General features: G+C 44.2%; 1 protein-coding gene across 1 annotated transcript in view; it reads right to left on the bottom strand.

Moving 5' to 3' along the window:
- LOC139290685 (intermembrane lipid transfer protein VPS13B-like) overlaps window positions 1–26,723 on the bottom strand; it is a 307,621-nt gene that overhangs the window by 83,521 nt on the left and 197,377 nt on the right. The window contains exons 32-37 of the mRNA XM_070912524.1: window positions 24,162–24,365; window positions 19,884–20,010; window positions 18,345–18,488; window positions 2,072–2,413; window positions 918–1,332; window positions 452–589 (exon numbers count right to left, since the gene is read on the bottom strand). Coding sequence (XP_070768625.1) covers window positions 452–589; window positions 918–1,332; window positions 2,072–2,413; window positions 18,345–18,488; window positions 19,884–20,010; window positions 24,162–24,365 — 1,370 coding nt within the window. The remainder of the gene's footprint in view (window positions 1–451; window positions 590–917; window positions 1,333–2,071; window positions 2,414–18,344; window positions 18,489–19,883; window positions 20,011–24,161; window positions 24,366–26,723) is intronic.

Below are 26,723 nucleotides of genomic sequence, written 5' to 3'. Positions count from 1 at the left end.
GCTACTCATATGGATATCATATCAGACTAAAAATAAACAACCAAACCCTGTGAAAGGCAAATCCACAGGAGTCTGACGTTACACACACACACACACACACACACACACACACACACACACACACAAATCCTCAGGAGCTTGTAGCCTGCTGTTCAAAGTGAGTAATATCAGCAATATCAGCGGCCTACTGTAGAGAACATCCGCAATGCCACTGTTCGTCATCTGTGCACACAGCAGAAGAGTAGACCTTTGTGTTTTGCCTCTGGTATGTGTTTGATCAGTGTGTGTTTGTGCGTGCTCTTCTTGCTGCGTCACAGCGGTGGACATATCCCCTGAAATTCGATTAAATGTGAAGCGGATGCTTTAAAATGGTAAACAAGCATGTTAGCGTGAGTGTACAGAAGTTGCATGTGTGTGTGTGTGTGTGTGTGTGTGGGTGCATGATCCCCACCTGGTCCATTGAGGAAATCTTTGATCTGGAGGCAGAGCAGAGGGGGAGGGATGCCCGATTTATTGTCTGCCTCTCCTGCTACTGTCTGCAGCCAAAACACATTGTAGTCCAGAGACTCCGGCAGAGCCTTTCCTGGGTCTGGACAAAACATGACGAGATTAAGAAAGACAAAAAAAAGAGGATAAAAGGGGAAAAGGGCAGACAAAGAAATGGTGTCAACATATTTAACATTAAGAGATTTTATATGTACTAGTCTGTTAGTATTCCTTAGTGGGTATAATGGGTTGGTAGCAAAGTTACATTCCCTGTACTTTAAATAGGGTATATATCTTAATCAGAACAGGATCCATTCAGTACCTCTTCTCCATGCAAACTTTGCCATTCTCCTCTCCATTTTTTTTATTGAAGAAAGTACAGAAGACGTTACAAAAGAAACATCATACAGTTTCAGCCTTTTTGCCATTACCTAGGCACTTGTAGTCAGAAGCTACTCCTCTTAAGGCCACGTCAAACACGGAGAGCTCCATCCTCTGCTTGCGGTGGTGGCAGCTGAGCAGAGCAGAAGGTTGCATCACCTGCAGGTACAGGAGGGGTTCCAGCACCTGGTCCCCAGCCCCTCTTCTCCCTGGCTGCCTCACTATGGTCACACCCAGGGCTTGGCGGGCTGAGGAGCGGCTGGGAGTTGGCAGGCCGTCCAGGGAGAGCAGGCTGCCTCTCATCAGTGGGGAGGCTGGCTGGGAAGTGTTGCTGTTGAGGATGTCCTCAGCGGTCAGGCCAGCAAGGGAACCCTGGGCAGCTGGAGCAGGGTCTGGAGTCGGGGAGGCTGAGGCTGGAGGAGACTCAGACAGGATCTCAGGCTGGTTGAGGGAACTCTTTCCCACCTAAAGCAGATGCATAAATATCATTTAGTACAGTGTCAAGCCTCATTTTACACAAAATTCACTGCAGTTATTTGAGGCATTGATTCAATAAGATGCTGGAAACATCGCCAGCATAATGCAGTTTATAGATTTCCTGTTGACCCTATCCATATACATCCAATCACTGCTTGGGGGAACTGGCTGTTCACAATAACACGTTGCACCAATAAAAATGGCCACTCAGTGTAGATGTGAACTTCACAGTTCTAAATGCCTGTGACAACTATGTGTTTGCTTTTCGATTTTGTGTGGGACAGTGTTGAGCTGGTGCCCAGAAGTCTTTCAGTTTCATATCTGCCTAGATCACGTTACCCCTGACTAAGTGTAAAGAGCAGCTTTTTAATACACATCATACACGTACATTTAAAGTCTTTAGTTAGCTAAATTGGTAGTGATGGATGGAAGGGAATAGCACAGTGACTAACTGTACTGTAATCCATGTTACAGTATAAAAAACATGAATACGTTGGATTAAATTCAGTTACATGATGTTGGACTCAACAACATAAAGTGATTCAAAATCATAAAGTTGATTTGAAAACCGTGTAATCCTTTGTACTTATACGCCACTACGATCCTCACATAAATGACACAACTTGCTATTGTGTATGTATGAATAATTATACACACATGGACAACTGACAAAATCCAGGAACTGACTCATGAGAGAGAGCTTCCATGTCGCAGGCTTTTTGTTTACCTTATCCCCAGGCTCCTTCTTCTCCGGTGTGCTGGGGGCGTCCGACGATGAGGGAAGGGCCTTTGGGGGACTGGAGCAAGCATAGGTCATGACAGACAGCCTGCTAGCGGTGAGAAAAATGTCGAAAGGGATGAAGCTGAGGTTCTTGGTGATGGTGGATTTGTGGGAAGGCCTGGCGATGCAGTGGTGGCTGGCCCCACTCTGCTGCTCTATTTGGACGATGCGGATGCGAGCGCTGTCGCTGCCGAAGCCACTGTCCTGCCCGGTCCCACTGTGCCGTGACGAGGATTCATAACCTGCCGCAGGGTCTCGGCTGCCACGCTTCTGCTCGTATCGACGCACCTGTACACAGAAACGCTGAGAGGTAAGGCTGTGTTCACACCAACGCTGACTTTTTGAGCTCTGAAGTCAACTGGAGATGGCTGAAAAGGGGGGAGAGGAAAGTGGCCTCACTGTAAAAAAGGCCTTTACTTTGCGAACCTTTCAAGGCAGAGATGAGTTTTCATGCTATATGAGCAAATGGTGGTTTTCAAGAACAATAATGAGATTGAAAAAGAAGACAGAATGACAACAACACTCAGAAGCAGTTCCTTTATCTGGTAAAAATGTGTAACTTGTACCTATTGTTTGTACTGTACAGTGTTCTAAGTGGTGGCTAATGCAGTTTGCACACATCTGTTCTGTTTTGATTTCTGTTTTGGTGACAGTTGAAGAGTGAGACCATAACGTAAGATACACCCACGAAAAGCAGTTACAAAATGACCTAAATAAAAGACTTGACAAAGAAACTGAAAAATCTGCTAACTATAAAAACCATCAATGTTATCCCTAAATATATGAGAATTTTGAGTCCACACACACACACACACACACTGAAGGGCAGCTGCTACCCGCGTAACTATACAAACACCTCTAAACATGTGCAGCAGCTTGACAAATGTGATGAACATGAGAATTCAATTTGCATTAAAACAAACTGCTTTATCTCAAACCAAACCAAGATGCTCTGTTAGAATTGCATCAAAAAAAAATGGATGAGACCATTTTTTTTTTTTGTTGCAAAGTTTGTTTCTTGTTTGGATCCTGACTTTACAAGAGAACACAAACCAAATAACTCGCTTGATTGAAACCATGGACAAATTGACCAAAGAAGGAGAGCATCGTATGGCCACAGAGACATTAAAGGCATGCTCTGGGACTTTTTCTGCGGTTTAAAAATCATTCTGCACTTATTGCAATATTGGAAATGTCTTTAAAAAAAGGGCCTCACCCCGGCAAATCGAATTGTTTCGTGCAGTGACTGTGGTATTGTGTATAAAGCAGCCGAGATTTTATGCTTGGCTCCAACTAACGGATGTCGGGAGAGTTCCAGCCGTTGTGGCAATAAAAAGCTTTCAGTGACAGATGATATAAATCAATGTGAGTAGGTTGCAGGGTTTTCAAGCGACAATGAAAACAGGCATCTTTATTCTGCTACCAAAGCATGCCTTCTTAAAAAAAGAAGACTATAAAGAAGCCGCCACCGGCTCCCATGGGACAGGAATGAGACAAACATATAAAACTAAACGCTACCTACCAAATAATAAATTACTGCTTATATAAAACTGACACGTGTGGGTAAAAAAATGTTGGAATAAACAGAAGCGTTTACTTTTCAAAAAGTGTCCCAAGCGCATGGAAATATTTTGCAGTGACTGACTGAGAAAAAACGCTTCAAACCACCAACAGCCATACAGAGACTGAAAGAAAGACACACGTAAACATACGAAAAAAAGAAGGCAAAGAGGGCACATGTAAACATGTGCAGGCTGTTTCAGGTTATTCCACCACTGCTGCACATCAATTAAACATTCCTCCTACAGCTGCAGGCTTGTCAGGTGCATCATGAAGAGACTTGGGCCCATTAATCACCATCATTCCTAATAAAATGTCCAACGCTGTTACCCCATTATTGAGGCCTTTCCCCCATGTTTCTCATCCACGTTAATGGGTACAAAGTCGGTTTCAATTAGCTACTGCTGTCTTTTGAGACATGATTATGATGAATTGAGAAATGAAGGAGACATACAAGAAGAGACCAAAGGTATGTCCCATCCTACCCCACCCTCGTCTGCTCCAACCTGCACATGGTTGCTATTACAGCTTGTACTCTCGGCTGCCCCCTCCCTCTCTCTACATCGCTGCCTCCCACCCACTCCATGAGAATTTTAAATGTATATTATTGCTGTGGCGGAGATAGTGTTTCAAGACCTCCAGGCAAATACTAAACCCACTGGCAGCACATTAGACAGAATACTTGACTTATTAGATATTTCCTATTCTAAACAGTGTCATCAAAGGCTAAGAACAAGAGCCATATAAAACGCCGCGGCATGCCTGCCTGTTCTGTTCTGTTCGTCCAGGCTTATGTGTGGGGCTTCCATTGGATCGGCCTTGCCAGAACCTTCTCCTTTCCCTGGCCTAATGAGGACAGGATGTGTGCACTTCTTTTTTGTAGAAATGTAAGATTTTCCAAGCAATGGGGAGGGGAGAGTAGGCAGAAAAGGGCCTGGACCTGTCTCCATGTGTGTTGTGTTAAGCGGGTGAAACTTGCACTGAGGTAAGGAGGTATTCGAAAAGGTATTCGGCAGAGGCAAAACGTCCACTCCAAGGAGCGCCCCATGTTGGAAGGGACAAATAAGCTGCACAGCAGCTGGGAAAAAGCAAGAGCCAGGAGAAACTGCCAGATACTCTTTATGCTTCTCTGTCTCTCTTCCCAAGCTTAGGCTGTACACATGCATTTACAATTACAGCAAATACCCCGTCTTCTCTTTAACCACCACTACTAAGAGAGTGCCCCCCTAAGCAAATTCTTGGTCTATATTTAGATGTGCTTACAAGTGGAATAACGGATAATGGGGAACACAATTGGGGGGGGGGGGGGGGGGGTAGAGGAAAAGAGACAATGACAAAACATACCACAGCACACAGTTGTTCATATAGTTTGAATCAATGCATGCAATCAGTGCATTCACAAGCATGTACACATAAACACACATGAAGCCAGTTGCTTTCCCAGGGTTTGATCTCAGCGACACTTTAAAAGCACATAAGTGGATTCCTTCCTGTGTTCCTGGGCTTAGTTATATCCCCATTGTGCTTACTCACTGAAAAACAGGTATACAGAGAAAACATAAACCTATGGTTCTGAAGTCTATATGCTTTAACCCTCCGCCAATTTATTCATTTACGGAGGGCAATAAATTCAGAATACAAACATGCACTGGAGCTGCGGGCCTGGTCCCAGCTGAAATCCCCCTTTCCACCATTACTTTCTATTATATTATATAATGGCTGCACTGAAGCGCTGTTTCCAGATCCCAATGCAATCTCCTCTGGACTTAGTTGATCATGAACGTGCGACTACACACACATACACACAACCCCCATCGGCCAATCATGAGGTCATCCCCTCAGAGTCTCTAGGCAGAGCATTCTGGAAAATGGAGGATAATCCCCAAAGTGTGAAACCATGAGTCTCCCAAGTGCCAATCATATCAGAGTGCATCTGTACGACTTCTGACCCCTATTTCTGTCAGTGTAACTCAGAACAGCTTGGCTAGAGGAAGGCTAATATGCGGAAGCAAATGTCACATCATCCAAATGCCACCCGTTTACAGTGTTGGCTGGCTAGTCGAATATGACAACATAACTTTTACATCTGAACACCACATATGCAGTTGATTGTTTCCAGATGAATGAAAAGTAGGTTGCAATTCAGGTTCAGAGATCAGGGAACATGAAAATCTGGATGTTTTAAGATGGTAGAGAAGTTCATGGCAGTCGACAGGAAAGAAGTAACAAAGGTGACTATTATTCCTTTCAAAAGGGTCCATTTAACAGCCACATATCCTCACTGGAGTCTGAATCCAGATAAATGATATAATAAAAGCTTCAAGGGTGCCCAAGTGTACCAAGTTCACTACATTTTAATGTTGACACAAAAATAAGAACCGCTACTAGCCTGTATTTAGTAAGACATACTGTACGAATGAAGTGCGCGATACCACTAAAAAACACATGACAGAAACGCGGAACGAATATGACAGCAGGGATCCATACTAAACAGTTAAATGCCTGTTGGTGACATAATCAAAGTACTGGTGAATTGAAGGGTTGGCTGAGTGATATCACTAGGACGTGACAACAGCGCTAATTGTGGGAGAAGGTCAAGGCAGCGGTACAAAAAGAACTTGAACATGAGTGTTGAGCGAAACAGGTCAACAACTTGACATCATTAGAGAATTACAGAGTTGTTCAAACAAAACCTTCAAGTATGTTGGGACAGAGTTGTCACACAGAGCCAGAAACGGATTACAGGCAAAATTCTTCCCAAAAAAAGCTGCACATGTATCGTGCTTCCATTTCTGGCTGTCACCTCCTCAGGTTTTCCAATCACGGTAATATATATGCTTGTTTATGAACTTACATATGGCAGTTACTGTTTAGAGAAAACAAGCTGCGAGTAGTAGCATTGCTGAACATGGGGTCAGCTGCTTTTCATGTTGAAACAGTTTTCCCATGTTCTCTTGTAACTCCAGTAGAATTCCCATTGAAAAACATGGAAGTCATGGAAGTCATATTACTAAATCTTTTTGACAGATCTATTCAGTTGAGCTACTTGCTCGCAGGACGCCTGCATGGAAATTAACTTCTGTATCTTGACTACATCAAGAGTTTACAGGTTAGGCCCCTGCTGTGCTACCCGCTATTGTTTACCAGAACCATAAAGCTGATAGCAGGCCTCTGTGCTTTTGTGCTGATTGAAGAAAACCTCAATGCAGAAATACCTCATCTTAATCAAAAATAATAACAATAATACTTAACCAAATGCCACAAAGGCCGCAATTCATTCTCTCATTTTCTCGTGGAAAACAGAGGGGGGAAGACATTTATAATATGAAGTCACTGCTCTTTGTGCGCCATAACAGCGCTCACAAAGCAAAAAAGGGCATCAAAGGCAGTCATTTAATACATTCAACTTTGTTTCAATAACAAAGGCAACCTGCTATGCACTTCAGCTGAACCACAACAAAGAAGCAATGGAAGGTCGCGACCCCGGAGCTTGCAAATGGATGCCGAGTGCTTCGGAGTGACTGTCAACTGTATTTTAAACACAGTGCACTCCGGGTGCCGAGTGGGGCCATTTTAACAAGCTCCCTCCACCCAGTAATGCTGGTGGGTGGGTTTACTCCTCCAGGGTTTTACAGCATGTTTCTCAAAGGAGCATGAGAGAGACAATATCCTTTTCGTTCCCTCTTCCCACAGTCCAGGCCCCCAAGCATCTCTCCTTAGTCCCCCAATCTGTGCTTTGGACAGAACTAGAGGAATAACAAAGTGAGAATATTTTGCTTAACATGTCAGACACTCATGTTCCCCTGATGCCACGTGACACACAGGGGGGAAAGCAAACATCCGAGTGACAGTAATAATTTATGCATGTTGACATTCCTAAAGCGCTGGGTCAGTTGGAGCACTTTCCATCCGGAAAAAGACCTACTGGAGTAGAAGTGAGGAGAGGCGAGGACTGAGTATGACATGGTGGCTGGTGTAAATAGAGGAGCGCCTGCGAACGCCTAACCGAAAAGACAAAGGGAAGATGAATGGACGAGAAAACATGAATACAGAGATGATGTTCTTCGGTTTTCTGCTGCTCCATGGCTTGGAAAAGCCCTGGCTCAAAAACAAAGATGCAAAATGATAAAGGCTGGAGAATGAAAAGCAAAATTGTGAAAGAGTGAGTTAATGTGGTCCATCTGGGGAACTACAGCATGCTGCTCAACAGAAACCTGGCTATGGGAGATGTGGCTGGCCAAATTGATTGAACTTCAAAACCGGTTCTCTACCGGTTCTCTCCCACCCCGGCACACGACATCAGTTGCTTAAAAATATTTTGCCACAAATAGAACGCTGGATCCAGAGCTCCGACATTCAGCAGGCTGCGAGAGCTGTGCTCGACACGTTGAGTTCAAGACTGAGGCCTTCCCAGTACGACTCCAGGCTTTCGGAGGAGCTCGCCAAACCCACCGTGCCCCGCTCGTAAGCTCTGGCAATCAAGAATGATTTAAAAGGTCTGACAGACACCACCCTTAAAGCTCAACAGGAGACTTATTGCTTTAGTCATCCTCAACAGATCCACCAATCTAAACCAAAAACCCTGATTCACATGCACTGATCAAATCCAATGCTTGGGTTAGGGGTGATTGTGAGGACACGCAGGAATTACCCCATATCGCTACAATAACACTGGCTGTTTGTATAAGCAGGTTGCAATGCAGTTGTATTAGTCAGTGAAGGAAGTGTTCAAAAATGTCAGGAGACAACTTCTAGATTAACACCGCGAGCGTGTTAGTGAAAACAAACAAAGGGGAAAAGTGGCTCGACCGTCATGATGTCAGTATTCAGAAATGATACACAGACTTTCTCCGCTCATCCGACATAATCTCTTGGCTGGAATTGGATGCTGCTGAATGGACTTTTTCACCAAAGGCTCCCATCTTGAACGATAAACAAGATATCAGCCGTATGGTAAACAAAACAGGGACAGTAAAGACACTGAAATTCTATGATAAAGTTATCATGGGGCTAAAGCTAAATGGAGAACTTGGCAGAACGAATGGGGCTGATAAATGGTTGAATGGTCCCTGTTAACATGTACTCCTTCTCCTACAACCCTGGAGAACTGCAACCAGACTCCCGACTTTTTATTTGGTAACTGATTAAATTAAGATGAAGGCCAGATGTGGAGAAAGGTGTGATTAGAAGACGAACTGCAGCAAAAGTGAAAGTGAATGAGAGACAGAAGCCCCCCTGGGGTACGTCTTAATTGCTGGGATCCTGGCCTCCGTTGCAGCGGAGTCATCATCAGACCTTCTTTCCTTTGTCCTCTCTTCTTTCTTTCCATGGGAATGGAGTGGAGAACAACTGGCTCTCATTAGCTGCCACTGTCCCTATTTAGTTTTGAGATTTGTGTGGGGGTAATTTTCTAATCTAATATCCAGGCTCCAGTGTTTACACATGCCAAGAGTCTCTGAGTGAGGTGGGCTTGATGGTGACGGACGGTGGCGTCTGAAAGTTGTGGGTGTGAAATGTCTGCCTGTGGGTGAGCTACTGTGAGAAGTGAAATGTGAGTTTTTATTAGCAATGTGACTTTAAATGTCTATTCATTGTCTTTGGTCCATAGCAAAAAAATGAATTATAGGAGCACTGACTCAATGTAATTCTTCTTTTATGCCATCACTGTTTATATTTAGTGGGTGAAGCGTGGCAAATCCAAGTGTGGCAATACACAACAATTCACAGGCACGCACACAGTGAAAACACATCCTCAGTTCAGCAGAGAGCTATGCAGCAGAGTAATCATCAGGTTTCAGCTTGGCCCTCGAGATCGCTCATCCAAGCTCGCAACTTAACGTCATTAGCTTTGGCACTATGTTTTCAACAAACAAACAACAAAAGAGACTTCAAACTGCATTGTCTTCAGCATGGGCTCGGCGGTTCACGAAAGCAGACGTCTGAGAGACTTCAAAAAGCAGCGGAGATGCCTTTCATTAGGTCATAAAGTGTTCTTCTGCAGCGCCTCCCTGCGCTGCCTGGCGGCCATGTCTGTATTCTCTGCTTTAGTAACAAGGTCATGGGGAAACAGCAACAGCAGGGAAAACAACGGCGACCCGAGGTGAGATGAGGCCGTTTGGAGCAGGACAAGGGGGAGTGGGGGGGGGGGGGGCAGATGAGCCCCAGGTGGTCTGCCGAGGACTGTGAGCGATGCTGCTGTGATCAGCCCACACCCTGGGGAGCCAGCACACACACCAGCCTGAAAACGCATTCAGAAACGAGCGCGTGCACACAAAAACACATGCACATCGTAAGACTGCATACAAATTCAGAGAGCGGCGTGAAAGACAAGAACAATCCTGGCTCGCTGTCTATTTACAGAGCTGAAATTAGAAGAGGAGGACTGAAGTAATCTTCCTTTAATTTCTCCCTGGATGTGCTCCCAGGGCTGAGTGAGACAAAGGCTCTGATGTGCTGTATGTTAGGTTCTCAAAGGAGAATGATGCAAGACCCCCTGTCCCCTCATCTGGGTTACAGGGGAGGGCCTCGATGAGGGGGACATAGTGGACGAGGCAAGAGGACACATCGGTACAAGACCAAAGTTAAACTACGGAAGAAAAAGCTAAGTTGGCTACAAAAACAACCTGCAGATTTGAGAAAACTTTGGCTGAATGGGACGAGTTCAAGAGGACATTGCGAGAGAAGGAACAATTTCAGGTGTTTAAGACCTGATCACTTGGCTGCACTGGTGGGATTCAGAAGCAGAGTTTATAATGGAAGGAACACCTGCTACACTTTAAACTGCAAAACTAACTCATCATCACACACATCATGAGTTTTTTTTTTTTGTTTTTTTCTGTTCTGGCTAGTCAAATGAAGACATTATCAAGAATTGATTTTAGCTCGTGGACCATTCCAAGTGTTGGAATATGTGAGGTGCGTCTGATGATTCATCATCTGAACCACTGGAGCAGCTCCAAGCAGACAAACTGAAACAGGTGAGGTATAAAATCAAGCCCACCTCTTGATTATCCAAAACATCTGAGCTATGTTTTTGAGTTGGGTCTCAAGTGGCTACATGGCACCTATCCGTGCATATCTATCATTGCCTAGACGTCATTTGGGTTTACATGCCTCTATCAGGTTTCAGGGCCAGTCATAAGCCTTAAGTACAAAGACATCAATCACTTCACGCGTACATTCATAGATAGAACTTGAGGTAGTACACAGAATGATGTTTGGTTCTTCAAACGTGCAGTTGAAGAAACGTGTGAGACAGTAAGACTTTTTTTTATTACCCAGTAATCAAAATTGTTATTGATTCATTTTCCGTTTATCTTCCAGTTGTTTAATCAACTCATCATTTAAGCACTACATGCGTTGATTGAGACTGAATGTGGGGAACTCACAATATTGTCTATGTTACCCCTATGTGACCTGGATAACATAGTAAGCAGAGAGACGTGGAAAAAAGGAAATGTGCCTGCACCCATGGAAAATCCTCCAAAAGCCAGGAATGATGTGTGAATTTTGTTTTAGGGTAAATATTTAGTTTAATGAGAGCAGTCCAAGAGGAACTCAGTAGTACTCCAGTCAACCACAGGGCTTGAAAGATCACAGTGAGGAAGAAGCAGACACTGTCCATTCGTATAGTCAAATACAAACATTTACATCCACATACATGTATGTACGCACATTCAAACTCTTGCACACACACACACACACACACACACACACACACACACTTTTATTACACCGTCCAAGTTACAGAGAGAGAACCCAATACTCTCCATCACCTGTTATTCTAGGTGGAATCTTGCTTATACAGGTGTAGAGAAAAAAAAAAAGTGTGTTTCCTCTTTTCACCTCTTCAGAAAAAAAAAGATTCTGGGCTTTTTCACTGAACAAAGTCTACTATGGTGTGTGTACATATGTGTCTGTACTAGTTGGCCTGGTGTGCCCTGCTTTTACTAGTCCCCAGGGTGTGTGACCCTGTTTCCCTTGCAGGCAGAGCGAGAGGGCACTCCTGACTCCTCCTCACCTGAGTCGACACCCGATACCAGGGTTCACCGTGGGGGCCCGCTGCCTCCCCTCAAAGGCGCCGTTTGTTTCCAGGCTCTAATAGAATTCCGACCTTCGTGATTTTATCTGGAGTTTTCACGCCAATTTTGCCAAAACCGATTGAGGAGAGAGCAAATTCAGCTGCTACTGATCTCAAATAGATTGAGTTTCCAAGGGGCCAATTTAAGAATGTGCCACGGTTATGCTTTGAGAAGAAGGTTGGTCGGGGTGCTCGGGCTGAACGGGGAAGGTGAGTTGTTATGACTGGCTGTCAATTAGCAGTTGATTCACACAGGAGGGTCAGCGAGACATGAACAAAAAAAGGGGAAAAAAAAGATACGGTTTCATAACAAAAGAAGGGCAGTGAGATGAACACTGGCTATGAAAATATGTATGTTTAAGATAAGCTGAGACAACGACGCTTACTTAACAGATGTAAGGCAGCCAAAATGGAAAAGGAGATGGCTGCGCAGGGAGCCTTATTTATTATTACTCTCAGCAGCAACATGGCGAAGGAAAATAGTACTAAGCAGGATGGGAAGAGGTCAGGGTGAAAGGGATCTGGCCCTCAGAGAGGGTTAATAACCAGGTTGACTGGTTAAGAGCTGACCTATCGGGAACGTCAGCTCCCACATTTACCGACAAATACTTTGGACAGAGCCAGGAATCAAAGCAAACACCGGATTCAGACTCTCTTTTTCTCACTGTGTCTCATCTCCGTGGATGTCTCCCTTACTCCTCGTTCCCTCCTGCATTCTCCGTCTCTGGCCATTCTCTCTCAAGCTGTCTCCACTCTCTTACTGTCTGCTCTGTTCCTTTTCCATGCTTCGGATTTTCACTCTCATGTGATGTCTCCCTATTTCTGTTGGCCAGCAGAGCACATAAAAGCTCCTCTGACACCTCACTGTCCTGGAAAGATCGGAGGTCGAGAGGGAAACTTCAGTTCTCAAAGCTCAACAGCTACGAGACAATATGAAACACTCATCACAAAGAGGAGCGGCCTTGGAAATGGTTTACTTTAAACATACACAGACAAGGATCCAGCCCCAGGTCGCTCACTGAGCCAAGCTTGTCAACAACACCATGGCTTAGATAAGCCGTCTTATGTGCTTCTGACATCAGCTAATACTCCTACATGGACGAGAGCTAAATTGTTATACAAGAGGGCAGAATAGGTCACCAAGCTTCCATTCTCCCACAGTGTGACATTTAGTAGCATTCAGAGTGAAGACTGAGGTGCAGAAAGGTCTTCAATTGTTTCATAGGTATTTATCTATTATCTTATTCAACTGCACGCAAAGGTGGTGTCTTTGCTGACTGATCTACGTCACAGTATGGTCTTTCTATCAAAAGACAAACAAAATAATGGAAAGCTTTGAACCTTCATGTGCGTCGACAATAGACAACTCTAAAATCTATGAAACAATAATACAAAAAAAAAAAAACCTTTACTGTCCAAACTCATTTAATAGTTGAGTGTGGTTGTGTGGATGACGTGCACAAAAAACACAAGAATCAATAAAACACTGCCTCCTCCCCACTAATGACCTAAAACTGTTGTCCAAACCCACTGACAAACCAAACCAGCTACCTACCAGCGTGTTCGTGCTTACTGTAAATCGCAGCGGTTCGTCTTGGCCGGCGATGCACGCCGCTGTCTATAGTGCTGCATTGGTCCAGCTTTGCGTGAGAGCGCCGCTCGTGTGCGTCCTTAACGCAGGCGTTTAAAACTACACAGATGTAACAGTGCAGTAATATCATAATCTACAGACTGTCACGTTCTATCTGTCTCCAGAGCGAGCTACTTAACTAGCCAGCACTGGAAGGACCAGCACTTTTCCAACCAGGAGCTGTGCCAGTCCCAAGAGGGAAAAAGAGATGAATGAGAGAAGACGAAGAGCATGGAAAAAGAGAGGAGAGTGATTAAAAAGGGGGAATGAAAGAAGAGTTGGATGAAGGTTAAAAGATGCAGGAGATTGAGAATTAAGACAAAGTAGGTGATAGACACAGATGCATATCTCCTCACAATGTCAACTGATGTGGTAAGTGATACAAAAAGGAAGGAAATAAAAAAGATGGGGGGGGGGGGTAGAGATAAAGCAGGTAATGGGTGATTGAGAGGTTTCCCCCATGTGTGTTTACTAAAAACTGTAATTCAGAGGTTCCTGTGAGGCCTGATACCTGGTCCTGAACCTGGGTACTGCCTTGGTGTGTAGTTGTGTGTGTGCACTGGCATCAGTGTGTGTGTGTGTGTGTGCATGAGTGTTGGAGGAAGTCTAAAGCCCTGTTTCCCATGCGTGTAATCATCCCAGGATGAGGTGGAGGATGAAGCCGAGCGGGACTTCCCCTGCACCAGAGGGTATTTTCCTCTCACACTGTGGTACAAGCACATGGCTGACCCGGGCTGCCTCTGCATGTGTGTGTGTGTGTGTGTAAAAGAGAGAGAGACATACCAACATGGGATGACGGAAGCAATTATTTTTTTTTTTAATATTCTCTATTCTTGCTCTTTCCCAGTTTGGTGGGACATTACTGAAATACTTTGGGAGCTTGTCATTGTGGCAAATGCATGACAGCCAGACAGAGATGCCAACAGGTTGCACTGTAAATCTACATAAGGGCATGGATGGCATTGACGTAAGAGAATGGCATGGTGTGTGTGTGTGTGTGTGTGTGTGTGTGTGTGTGTGTGTGTGGAGGAAGAGGTGGTGGTTCACGGAGAGGAAAGACTGGAACGAGAAGCTGCTGAGAGATTTGCACACTTTTACACAAAGTCATTCACTTCTCTGACGCTCTCTCTGAAGACCAAATAATGTCATAGCAGAGCTGATGCACAGAATGCAAACACACACACACAGGTCAGCTGTTCAGTCATAAAGCAGCATTACAGTACTGGCTCCCAAATAAAAGGCTGCAGGCAGTTACCATGCAGAGAATGTGGGGACCATGTGTATGTATGTGTGTGCACACACGTGTGTGTGTGAATGTATACACTTCTGTGTTGCTGGGTGACAGTGGTGATGACAGAGCAGTGAGATAAGTCCCAGAAGCCGCTCTATCATCTATTCATAGCTCCCTGACTGTGGGACCTCCTGCTGCTGAAAGCTGCCTGATCTCAACCCAGCCTCACTTTATCATCATTACCATCAACCAAAGAGTATAAAGACGAAGTCAAACTGTGACGGACCGTAGCTAATGCTGCGATAAACATCCTAATAATGCAGTGACTTAAAGAGCAACAAATCTGCTTATGGGCCGCTCCGAAATCATGTTGCATTTGCTTTGCATCTCAATCATGATTTCAGTGTAAACTGGTATTGAAACTGTGGACAACTGGGTACAATGCCCGACGACATAGAATGTAACAGATTATAAGAAAATAACAATCCAGGGCGGCATCTGTATGTACGTATGCAGGGAGGAGTCATCATGAATGTGTGTGTGTGTGTGTGTGTGTGTGTGTGTGGACAGATTCTCTCAAAGCACAGCTCAGCGGCTAGAAATGACCAAAATCACACACAAGGCTCGCACACATTGCCCACGCGCCTGGCAGGCCTCACCACTGCCAGGGAACCCAAAAGCCCCTACAAAACAAATTCATTAACCCAGACAATAAAACACAGCTGTGAGGGGCGATGGGAACTGTTTGAAATCAGTGCCCGGGATTGTGGAGAATCTGTTCAAGGCAAACAGCGTGTTCTCAAAATGTCTAGGAAAAAAAAAAAAGAGGGTGGGAGGGGGGGGGGGTTTGGAAATAAGAAAGAGTGAGCACAGAGCAGTGTTTAATTTAAAGTCTTGCTGGGGACAGCGCTGACTGTGAGAGCGGAGATGCTTTATTGAAGCACAACAACAAAAACAATTCCCCCTGCACCAGATGCTCGAGATCCAGGACCTGTTTTTAATAGAATCCTTTGAACAGGTTGTATAAAGGAAGTACAAACAAAACTGTCAAATACCATAAATATCATCACGGAAGTTGGGTTTGAATTAAAAAAAAGAAAAAAAGAGAGAGAGAGAGAGAGACAGATACATGCTCCAAATCCAGATTCTGATAAATGTGGAAACTGGCAATGGAAATACAGCTGCACTTTATGATTATTATTTGTAACCTGTTAGCAGGGGGCGGACAGGCATCTGTTTTATTCTATCCAGTTAGTCTATTCTAACCATATCAAAAGCCTTTACCTGTTCCAAACTCATACTCACTCATACAAACAATGTCAGTGCACATACTACTGATATTATTTGATAGTGGTGTGTCTAATGTGTTAGCAGGGGGTAGACAGGCTGCTGGCAGAGGAGGCTGTGAGGGAAGAGAAGCAGCCCTCAGGAGCTGGGGCCTGAGCATGGAATCACATGATGCTGTAGTCAAATGCACCACTAGAGGGCTCTGCAGCTTGTAGAATGAGCTTCTGCAGACCGGAACACAAAAGTCCCAACCATGCCTTAGTCACGCTGACCTCCCCGCTGCAGGGCCTGGGCCAAGCAGCCGGACAGATGCGGCCGCCAAATGACTTACGACACTGAGATACATGGAGGTACAAATAGTTTTACAGAGAGTCCAAAAAGTCAAAGCCAGACCACATTTATTGAGAGTAACCTCCACGCTCTGCAGCTGCACAGAGGTGAAGACACACACTGACTGACCTCAGTGTTAATGATACTGTTACGCTCCATAATGGCACTACTATAAAACCGAATGAGTAAAGAACATGGTATAATGCACCTGAAATTAATATGGTATAATAAAAATAAAAAGTGAAACACTGAGAGTTCCCAACAACTGTGACCAAAAAGCGAATATTAAATACAAGCAGAGGTATTTTCCCAAGCATATATTCTTCATTTCTCAACAGTGGATGGATGATCATTATATTACATCACTCTGGACCTATGGGTCATTTCAATTTCACTTAATCCAGCTGAAGGCAGCAATAACACAGCGGTTAGAAGTGAATAGCTGCACAAAAAGTTGACTGTTCCCATCCTCGGCTAAACTGGGAAACATGGCTGGGGAAAAGAACATAACACTTAGCAGCTACTGTCACGGTGCCCTTGAGCAATACCCTTAATACCCAGCTCCTCCGGTGCACATGCACAGAAAACTGAAATCATAGAGGGAGGTTTTGTGTATGTGAAGCTAGTTGTTGCTGGAAAGGTTGGAAAAGATGCTCAGTTTACAGGGCCTACAGTCTCCTTGCGTTGAAAAAAAAAAAAAAATTCTTAAATGGAGTTAAGCTTAATGTTTTGGTTTTTTTGGGGGAGGGGGGGGGTCACATTTTCTGATTTTTAAACTGTTGCCAAAGGACCTCCCAGAATAGCTGCAAGCTGAACTTTCTCATCCTGCCTCGAACCTGGATGAACCCTCTGCAGCCGTTAGCTGCCCCTCAGCAGAATCAAGCCATGAATCATTACAAGTCAGGGGTGAGGGCTCCGAGATCACCCAAATCAAAACCAGATGCATAGCAGGCACCTCCTTAGGACTAACTGTATAAATAACTAAATAAATGAATAAATAAAGAAGTCAGTGAGCCTCACACTACGTCTTTCCCTCATTTGTTTCTATAGTGTTGCACTAACAAAGCTGACGGACAGACTGTCAGACTGGAAGATGTCCATTTCAACAGTTGGTTTTATGATGTTGTGTATACACAGAAGGTACTGCTTGTATTGTCTGCATTAGTTGCTACAGCATTGTCAAGCCCATCCGTAGTGGTAATATCCCTTTAATGCGTTTTTACATTTTTCCTGGGAAGCTAACCACATGACTTTACAGAAGCCGTTACGGGGTCTGAGTCATCTGACGCAGTCACTGCACATCAGTACACACATCCTCCCATACAGACTCCTAAGAGGAGATAACAGTAAAATCACTCTGTTAACTCACTTAATTTCACCCCCCCTCTCTCCCCAGTCCCCTTGCCTCCTCTATGACTCCCATCCTGACCACAGCTGGTAAATATTTTTATATTGTGTTCCATTAGAAAGCTTCATTAAGCGGTCAGACGGGGCAAACGGCGCCTGGGAGCTCCCTGTCCTGTAAACAATAGAAAGGGCCCTGAAAGCTGCAGCTGAGCACAGCACGGTAAACTAAGGTCACATTAGAGAACTGCCTTGCTCCGAGTGAGTAAATATTTAAATGTGTTAGATTCACCCAAAATAGTCAGGGGCCGATAGTTAGGGGCACTGAAGCAGGAAAACGGTCGAGACGGATTTTTGAGCCAAACTGGCATAGCCCCACGCAGTGATTTGTAAATGGATGTGTGTCAAACTGTGGCACTTCATGAAGATGAACAAGACGTTAATCATCAGCAAGAGAGGGGTGATCTGAGGGCCAACGTGTGATGTGTGAGCAGGCTTTTATTATATTGTATACTGACAAACTAAAGACTGAACAAGTGGAAAGACATGCTGGATCGAGAGACAAACTAAATACTAAAAGTAGTGCATTTTATCACAGGCTTCTTTTTTTTTTTTTAATCAGAAGGCCTATGAAGTCCTAATAGAGGCCTTCAAGTTCTATTAAACAACCTGTATGTGACTTTGTGTATGTATGCATCCATGTATTGGTGAGTGGATGTCAGCATTTGTACTCATGTTTGTTGATTACAGTATGTACCTCAGCACTTTTCTCCGGAGCGTACGTCCCCACCATGTTGTCTCTGAGAAGCTGCTGAAGGAGCTGCACCTGGGCAACGCTGAGGTAGAAATCCAGACTGCTGGTCACATTCACCTCCAGAGAGTGGCCACACACCACCACCTCCTAGAGTGAGATGAGGGAGACAGTGCGGTGGTGGTGGGAGGGGGGGGGGGGGGTTAGAAGAGGGAGATGGGCGGAGAGAGCAGGAAAGACATTCAGTAACACATCAGGATTGTTTGTGACCTCATGCACTGCGTCTCTCCTTCTTAACTTTCATTCTCTTAGTCTATTCACTTTCTATCTCCCCTCTGTTCAGCTCAGTTGTTCCCTGTTCCCCTCTTCCCTCCGTCCTCTCCAGGGTCCCACCCACAGCCAGCAGTTCAAGCCTCAGCCTGGAGGCTACATCTAACAGGATATCACTCACTAACACTCTGGGTTGAACCACACACACATGGGCCAGACCTACAGTAACTACACACAATGGTATTTGGCCACTACTGTGTAAACACAATCTATTCAGACCCACTGTTTAAAAACAAAAAAGGACGGCTAATACTTTATTCAATATCCAATGTAACATTAATGTCACAATTTGTTTTTTCTTATTTAGATGCGTAAAACATATTAAGTGCATTATCATTCTGATGATTATTGCTACAAGCAGCAGTAATTGTAACACATGAAGGTCATTATATCAAAAGGTTATAATAATAGTTACAGAACATGTTGCAGGGGTGAGTGAAAATTTAGACTCTAGATCATAGATTTGAATAACTACATGAATGATTTAATAAAGATAGCTGTTACGTTTGTGTGGTGTGCACGCATAAAGATGTTTGAAGCAGTTAGTTGAAAACGAGTAGGATTTTAGAAATTGTTGTAATTTATCTACACTACGTAGTACAAAGTCCTGTTTGTGTTGTTACTGGCTCTGTAATACAAATCACATTGTGTGTGTCAGTGCAAACTATGGATTAGCTGTTACGCATTGTCAAGGGGCACGTTAGCGGACGGACGAGGCATCAAAGAAGCAGGAAGTCTCAGAGAGCCGTGCCAGAAAACATCAGCTGTATAAGCAGAAAGGTTTGAACTCTGTGGGTCAAAAGCCTCCATTACATGGCGGACGGGCCGAGGGATTCCTAATGAGTACGTTACTGTATGTTAAGAGGCAAAGCGTAAATACTTCTGACATCTCACATAATGTCTATTTTCATATGGACAACGGATTGCGAGAGTAATGGTTGCAATCATGGTTATAACAGGTCATGGTCAAAGGGCACAAGATGTCAATGTTACAAACTACTACAAAGTAGATGAAAAATATGCAACCTCTGACTGACTGTGGATTTCTTAGAAAATCCTCAGGACCTATTGTCATTCATCGTCAGACATTAAACTTTGACGTTAAAAATACAGATACTGTCATTTTTTAAATTACTTACACTGTTTTAATTAGCACAGACACACTCACTCCTGTAATGCCGGATTAATAAGAAGGTGTGTTGTGTCGACACTGACCTCTGCCTGTCCGCAGTCAGGGGACAGATTCTTGCTGAAGATGATGGCCGGGGCGGCAGTCACCCGAACCGAAAAGTCCGTCAGGATTGGCGTCAGGATGGCCCGCCGCTCCTGGTGCCTCCTGATACTGGACAGAGACACATACCAGATCCAAGTGTTAGCAGACATTTCTTCGAATAGGTCCCATAACTCTGCTGTTAATATTCTCTTAAAAACTGTTAAGAACTATGGGATGAATTTGGACATGTGAAGATCATTATTGTAATCAAGGTTCTTCAGTTGGAGATTAACACTTTCAAGCAGGCGTACGTATAATGCACCTTACATCAACTTAAAAAGTATATTATATGTATAGTTATATTGTAGTCTAAAGCGTATAGTCCTGGTGTTGAAGTGATACCAGCATTACACTAAAATACAAACAGCCACCATGAGGGAGCACTTATTCAGTAAAATCCCCCAACCTTTATTTACTAATGATGTGTTATGGTTACCAGTTGTAATATATCTGCAAGACTGTCCCATCTGCCTGGTCATGACAAGTCAACACAACACAGTCAAAACCACAAAATGTTCAAAACGGAGCTTTTGTTTTGCCCTTAGCTGACAGCCAGACACACATTTCAAACTCGCGCTGGCTTTTAAAATTCAAACCAGTAGGATGAAACGCTGAACTCAAAATAAGAGACTTCACAATTGATTTTCTCTCGCAGGGCAGACCTGTGAAATATTTCCACAAGTGAGCTTTTTTTTTTTTTTTTTTTCCTTCATATTTCTGCTCTAACACCTTTTAGCTGGAAGCTTGAATATGGTTACAGAGACAGAGTGAGACGTTATTTGACAAGTCTCAATTGGGAACACCCCTTAATGGTATACACAAGATCAAATAGAGACCTTCTCACATCTCAACTCTATCCATTTCACTGAAGTTCATTCCCACAATCAAGCCATATTTGTGGGAACATTTGTTAGCAGTAAAACAAATATACAAGTGGGCTTTATAAGGTGGTGTTAATTGCCACATCTGCTGCTATTAAAACAATCAAGTGGTACGGCTTCCAATATTTACAGTTGGCCAGGATTATAAAAGGCCCTGTTTCTAGGTGGCCTAGAGTACAGTACTTAACCAGAACCAATATCATATTCACTTCTGCTACACAAATGTGCATTACCAGTGCCCTTAAGGGATTATTTTCTGACACATTTCTTTGCATAGAGAGTTTGAGGGAGGCCTATTTCAGAGGTGAAATGATCTGTGAGGCCAATTGGTGTTGGCTAATCTTCCCTCAGACAGGGATTGAAACAATAAGTGTCTCGTTGCAGGGGACAGGTGCTATCATTCACCAGCAAGGCTAGGAGGCGTGAGGCTCGGTTTACCAGTAATATGGGATCCTCTGGCTGGGCCGGAGAACTCAGTGTGTCTCTGTGTGTGTACCTTTGAATGGGTGTGGTGCAAAGCACAAAAGACGGAAAGAATGACTTTGTTTTCATACAAAGCTACACAGTGTGAACGGTAAGTGGAGACATCCATGGCATGGACACAAAGAGAGCGAGGCCTGGACTGGGTGGCTGACAGGAGGGGAGATGGAGAGAGTTCACAGCTCCATGACACAGGGTCTTTCCTAGCCGGCAACTACACACTGTGACGAGGACAGATCCTGTCAGTGGATCCATGGCGCTGGAATTTCCTAGCAAAACCTCAGGAAGCCAACTGAGGCCACTGCAGATCCGCAACTACTGGAATTGAACCCAAAAAACTGCAGAGTGAACATGCCACAAGTCCAAAGCTGGGGAGAGAGGGGGGTATCGATGTAGGGAATGAGGGAAAGGTGTGAACTTTGGAAGTGGTGTGTGTCAAAACTTGTTACAACCGAGGTGTTGTACTTCTGCGGGTGATTGCAGCAGACAAGTAAAGCTGTGAACTTGACTCCCCTTTCCTCAGTGTGTTGGAACATTCTAAATCACATGTTCAGTTATGACTTGGTCGTGGTGGTGGCTGAGGCTGGCGTATACACTGCAGCACATAGCAGTATAGCGAAGCCCATTTTCCAACAGAACCTCTGGTGCTGTTCCCTGCCGCGGCGAGGAGAAAGGGGAACGAGGAGGAGGCAACCACAGCCACCTTGAATGATTTGTTTGGAAGCTAAAGTTAGAGGAGAGTTAGGGTGAAATTCAAAAACCTCTACAACCTCTGTGTGCTTCTCAGCATGAGCACACAGAAGCACACTTACTCGATGGTGTGAATTTTAATTAAGGATAAGAAAATGAGAAGAGACGAAGATAAAGCCTTCTGATTATTAGATGATTCATCACTACGACACTGTGTTGGCAACAAGTCGCTGTTAAACTAACGTGACCTTCATTATCATATAATACTGTGTGTCAATCCTTTGAGTACAAGAATAACTGTTAAGCTACATGTTAGGTCATCCTGTGATCAAGTTCTGAATAGAAATCCAGACCTGCAGCTATAGTATGTCTAACGAAAGTTGAGTCTACTCAAAAGGCATTCAGCATCTTCTGGAGCCCAAAGTGTGAGCCCAAAATCTCACCTCATTGCCCTGTCAGACAATCTGGCCTTGGCACTGGGCCCGAGCAGCCCCGTTTTCATCGACAGAGAGACAAATTGAGAGTAAAAAAGAAAAAACAGGGGTCGAGCCTCAGTAGCCCCTCGCTCATATGAGCTCGTCAGACTCCGTCATGAGAGTGTAAGACTCCAACATAGGTCCAAAGCCGCTACTTAAAAGGACTGTTTTACAACAGAGCCTGGCTGCCACGGTGAGAGGGGGTCAAGACAAAGGAGGATTGTGGGAGGGATGGTCACAACTCCTGGGGAGGCAGAGGGAGAGTAAAAAGAAATCAGGGTGGTCTTGTGGTTGGAGATACCCGTCCCATAGGTCCACTCCTTTGTCTTGTTGAAATGTCAAAAAACTAAAGCTGGACTTGCTTGCTCATCCTGAGTCACTCTGGCTGAAAGCATCATCATAAATGACTGGAATGAAATGTTAACAATAGGATTAAAGAATTTCTATCTTATATTCATTTTCTTTTCAAACATGAGTTGATTTCAAATATCAAATCAACACTTATACCAAACATATAAAGTAACCAAACTTGTTTAAAATGCTTTTGCCATCATTATACTGGTGCTTTGCCCCGCGTCTTACATAAAGTCAACTTTAACTTGACATTAGCCTAATTCTGCCTAAAAAAAAGATCTCTATCTGGAAGAGCTAAATCAACCAACTTATTCCACTATTATTCGGGCATTTTTGGGCAACAAACTGTTTGTAACAATAACGGGTCTTACAGCAGGCCTAAGAGCTGAGGGCTCAGCGTCAGGGTCACCAGCAGCAGCAGTCTGCGTTCTGCTGGCAGGGCTCCAAACATCATACTGTGTGTGTGTGTGTAAGACACACAGTCCAGAAAATATCAACGTTCATGGCGAGTATGTATGATTGTTAGTGTGCTTGAGTGTGTCTGCGTTCGTCTGTGAAAGGTGTGTGTATCTCCAGCCGGCCACGCTCTATGCTCCGATGACCTGAGAGCACTCAGTCTCAATCAGGCCCGTGTTGATTCGGCGCTGCATTCTTCCATGGGGCTTATTTTTAGTTGACAGGGAACAAATCTGGACGCTTTGCCTGTGATTCTGTGATTTTTGGGCCTGTTCCCTCTCAAAACATGAGTGGAAAAAAAGGATGTGGGGCCAAACAGGCTGTTACACTCGTGCTTGTTTTAGCTCCCGAGTCTATAAAAAAATGACAGGGTTTGTAATTATGACTGTGCATGGAGAGGCTCCATGATAGGGAGCTAACTCAATAACTACATGCTGCTCCCACATCAAGACTGATGAGATACATTTTGGGACATTCACAGATCACACACACACAGAGCACCTGATTAGGGGTGTAACGGTGTAATCTAGCAGCAGGGCGAATTACACTTGCGCCGGTCATTGTAAGAAAACAGAATGGCTCTTTTATGCATTTTTAATAATTAAGTGGCAAAGAGGCTTAAGCTCAGCATATCAGGCTTTGGCTATACGGATAATATGTTTCACTAGTAAAGAATTATTGTAGCTTTATAGTCAGCTTTTTACTCGATTCATAAGAATGGAAACGATCAAATAACGCTAACATCATCAACTAATGTGTGTGCTTCTGATGAATAGTGGGCAGTAATCACAAACGTTTTAGTCCTGGTTTGATCTCTGTTTGGATCATCTAAATCCTCATCTGTCCCTCAGCCTTTCATGCAAACACCGAAGTGTCTCCTGACCTGCTGGCCATGTTCCACTCCAGGGCCGGGTTCTGGGAGCTCCTCTCACTCTCCGCCGACACCCCTCCTTTGATCCCCTCCTTCTCTGGCTTGAGCTGCTCCCACTGAGCCGTTCCGATGTTGATGGACTGGAGGTCGACCTGATACTGGCGGTCCTCCACCTCTGAACCCGGGTCGCGCAGGATGCCAAGGTTCAATGCGCGCCTAAAGGGAAGAGAGGAGAAAAGGGCATCTGGTTGAGTCACTTTACCAATCATGTGGCGCGCTAATAATTCTAGGAAGCCAGGGCTAGGCGTAGACTTAGATTGACAAAGTGCATCATGTCAACAGCACATTGCAGAGAGCAGTGCACAGTACAGTCACATCCAACAAACAGTCCAACTAACCTAAAGGTATAAAACATGAATAGGTTTTATTTATTGTTGTGGGGGTCACATTGGGTCAGGTTGTACTTTATATAGTCAATTACAATAAAGTACATGACTCCAGCAGTAGACCAGGTAGTCTGTTATACTGAACCAGTAAAGAGGTTCTGGCAGCAGGCCCTAACCACTACTGACTTCTTTCTTCCCTCTGCCTACTCCGGCTCAGTGGTTTAGTAGCACAAGTTTCTTATAGGATGATTTATGACTAAATCAAAGCCTCTGGTGCTTGTACAGCCGGGCCTCAGATAAATAACCCCACATGCCTCAGGTGAAATCATTTGCCTTTTATAAAGTTCTGATTCATGCCAGCTTATCATTGGCAGTGAACATTGCTTAAACCCCTGGCTGGACGGCACAGTAGTCTGGAGACCGCGGCTCTTGCTGCCCTCTCTCTTTCTATTTCGGTGTCCAGAAACACAGGACCACAGTATACACACACTGTAATATGGTAGAAGAGATGTAGAGATACGTCAGGCGCGGGCAGCGCTCTCTCTGCAGTTGAACTGCTACAGTCAAGTGAGCAAACACCGTACCGCCAGCGCCAAGAAAAAATGATGTCATCTATTTTGCCTTTGAGAGACAAGATCCTGACGAATTCACGAGGCAAAAGGAATAATCAAAATTCGACATCTGCATATGACATCAGGGCTTTCGGTTCGTTATGATATGTTTATTTGTGCTGGTGAATTCAAATGAGAGCTTAAATGGTATAAATAAGGGCTTAAAATGGCTACAGATGTAGCGGCAGCATGAGTAGTTTTATTTGTTTCGGCAACGTCAATGGCAATTTTCATATAGCGTTTCCCTCCCTGAGCCACACTGGGAAGGCCTCTACCAGAGCGTGATGTTATGACAATACGCACCAAGTACAAAAACAATGGCAATGGGAGATCAGAGGTGTATAACTGGATTTAGCTGGATTTGTTGACATACAAACAAGTGAAACAGATCCTTAATCAACATTTGGAACCACATTTATCAACAGAGCATAATAGAAATCAAACCAAGAGCCCTGTAAGATTTGGGTGGGATGTGTCAGTCTAGATTCATTAGGGCTTTTGTAACAGTACCTCCATCACCCTCCCCAGCCCCAAACTGTATTTTTCACATTAAACAAACCACAGTTACCTCATATGCTTTCCAAATTATCTCTTAACTTCAGCTTATTTAGGAGACTCTCTTACTCATAATCAACATTACATGGGAGTCTGCAGCCAAGTCTCTGCATTGCTGAGCTGCAGGGTCATCTCCAATGACATAAATAAATATGATAAACATTTGTCTTGGTCATGCAGCCAGTGGAAACCGGTGTGATTTAATATCAAAAGACATATTTCAGCCAATCGCAGGAAACGAGAGAGCTTCATTTCTGACAAATGAGGAGGGGAGGAATTTTGGAAGTTCCCCTTGGGGTGCAATAATAATTGAAGCCAGATTTTCTTGTTGTACATGTGGGGGGAAAACACTGGAGGTTTGACATATTTGATTGGTCATGTGAAGACCACACTGCTTGGCCAAGAGGAATCAGAGAATGCCTTGGGAAAGCACGGCACTCACTCTGCCCACCATATACACGGACGAACTAAAAACATACAGAGCGAGGCAGGTGGAGCACACCCTTCTGCTGGGTCTCACATGCCATTATCGGACATCTGCCTGCCACTAGCATGTGGAAAATATGGAGCAAAATGAAAATAACAAGTCATAAATGACATGCTTTTGCAGATGAGGAAGGCAGGGAGGGAGGGAAGGGAGAGAGTGGGAGAGAAATTTTTCTCAAACACAAGTACTTAGTTTTGCCCTTGTTCCTGAGCCAACCGTATTTTAATTGCAGGAAAAGACCACAGAAACATTATTTTTTACGACAAAATTCTGCTATTTATAAAAACGGATCAAAAGCTCTGCAGTACGAACGCTCAGTTTCATGGCATTCATGGCTATTATTTTAAAAAACATTTCTCCCTCTTCTGACACAATTTAAACCCAATTTGAGTCCGAAAAAGCCACTGGGCCGATTTCGCATCAGAGCTGAAATATGAGGGCTCCCGTCCAACATTATTATGGCTCAAAGTCAAAGCCTCCATCCAATTCAAGCCCTCCAGTGGGAAACAGCAGACAAAACAGTGAAGGCATGGCA

Source organism: Enoplosus armatus, chromosome 9 (assembly GCF_043641665.1).
Source record: "Enoplosus armatus isolate fEnoArm2 chromosome 9, fEnoArm2.hap1, whole genome shotgun sequence".
NCBI lineage: Eukaryota > Metazoa > Chordata > Actinopteri > Centrarchiformes > Enoplosidae > Enoplosus > Enoplosus armatus.
Note: the sequence above shows the minus strand (reverse complement) of the source record. Positions and strands in the feature narration are given on the sequence as shown.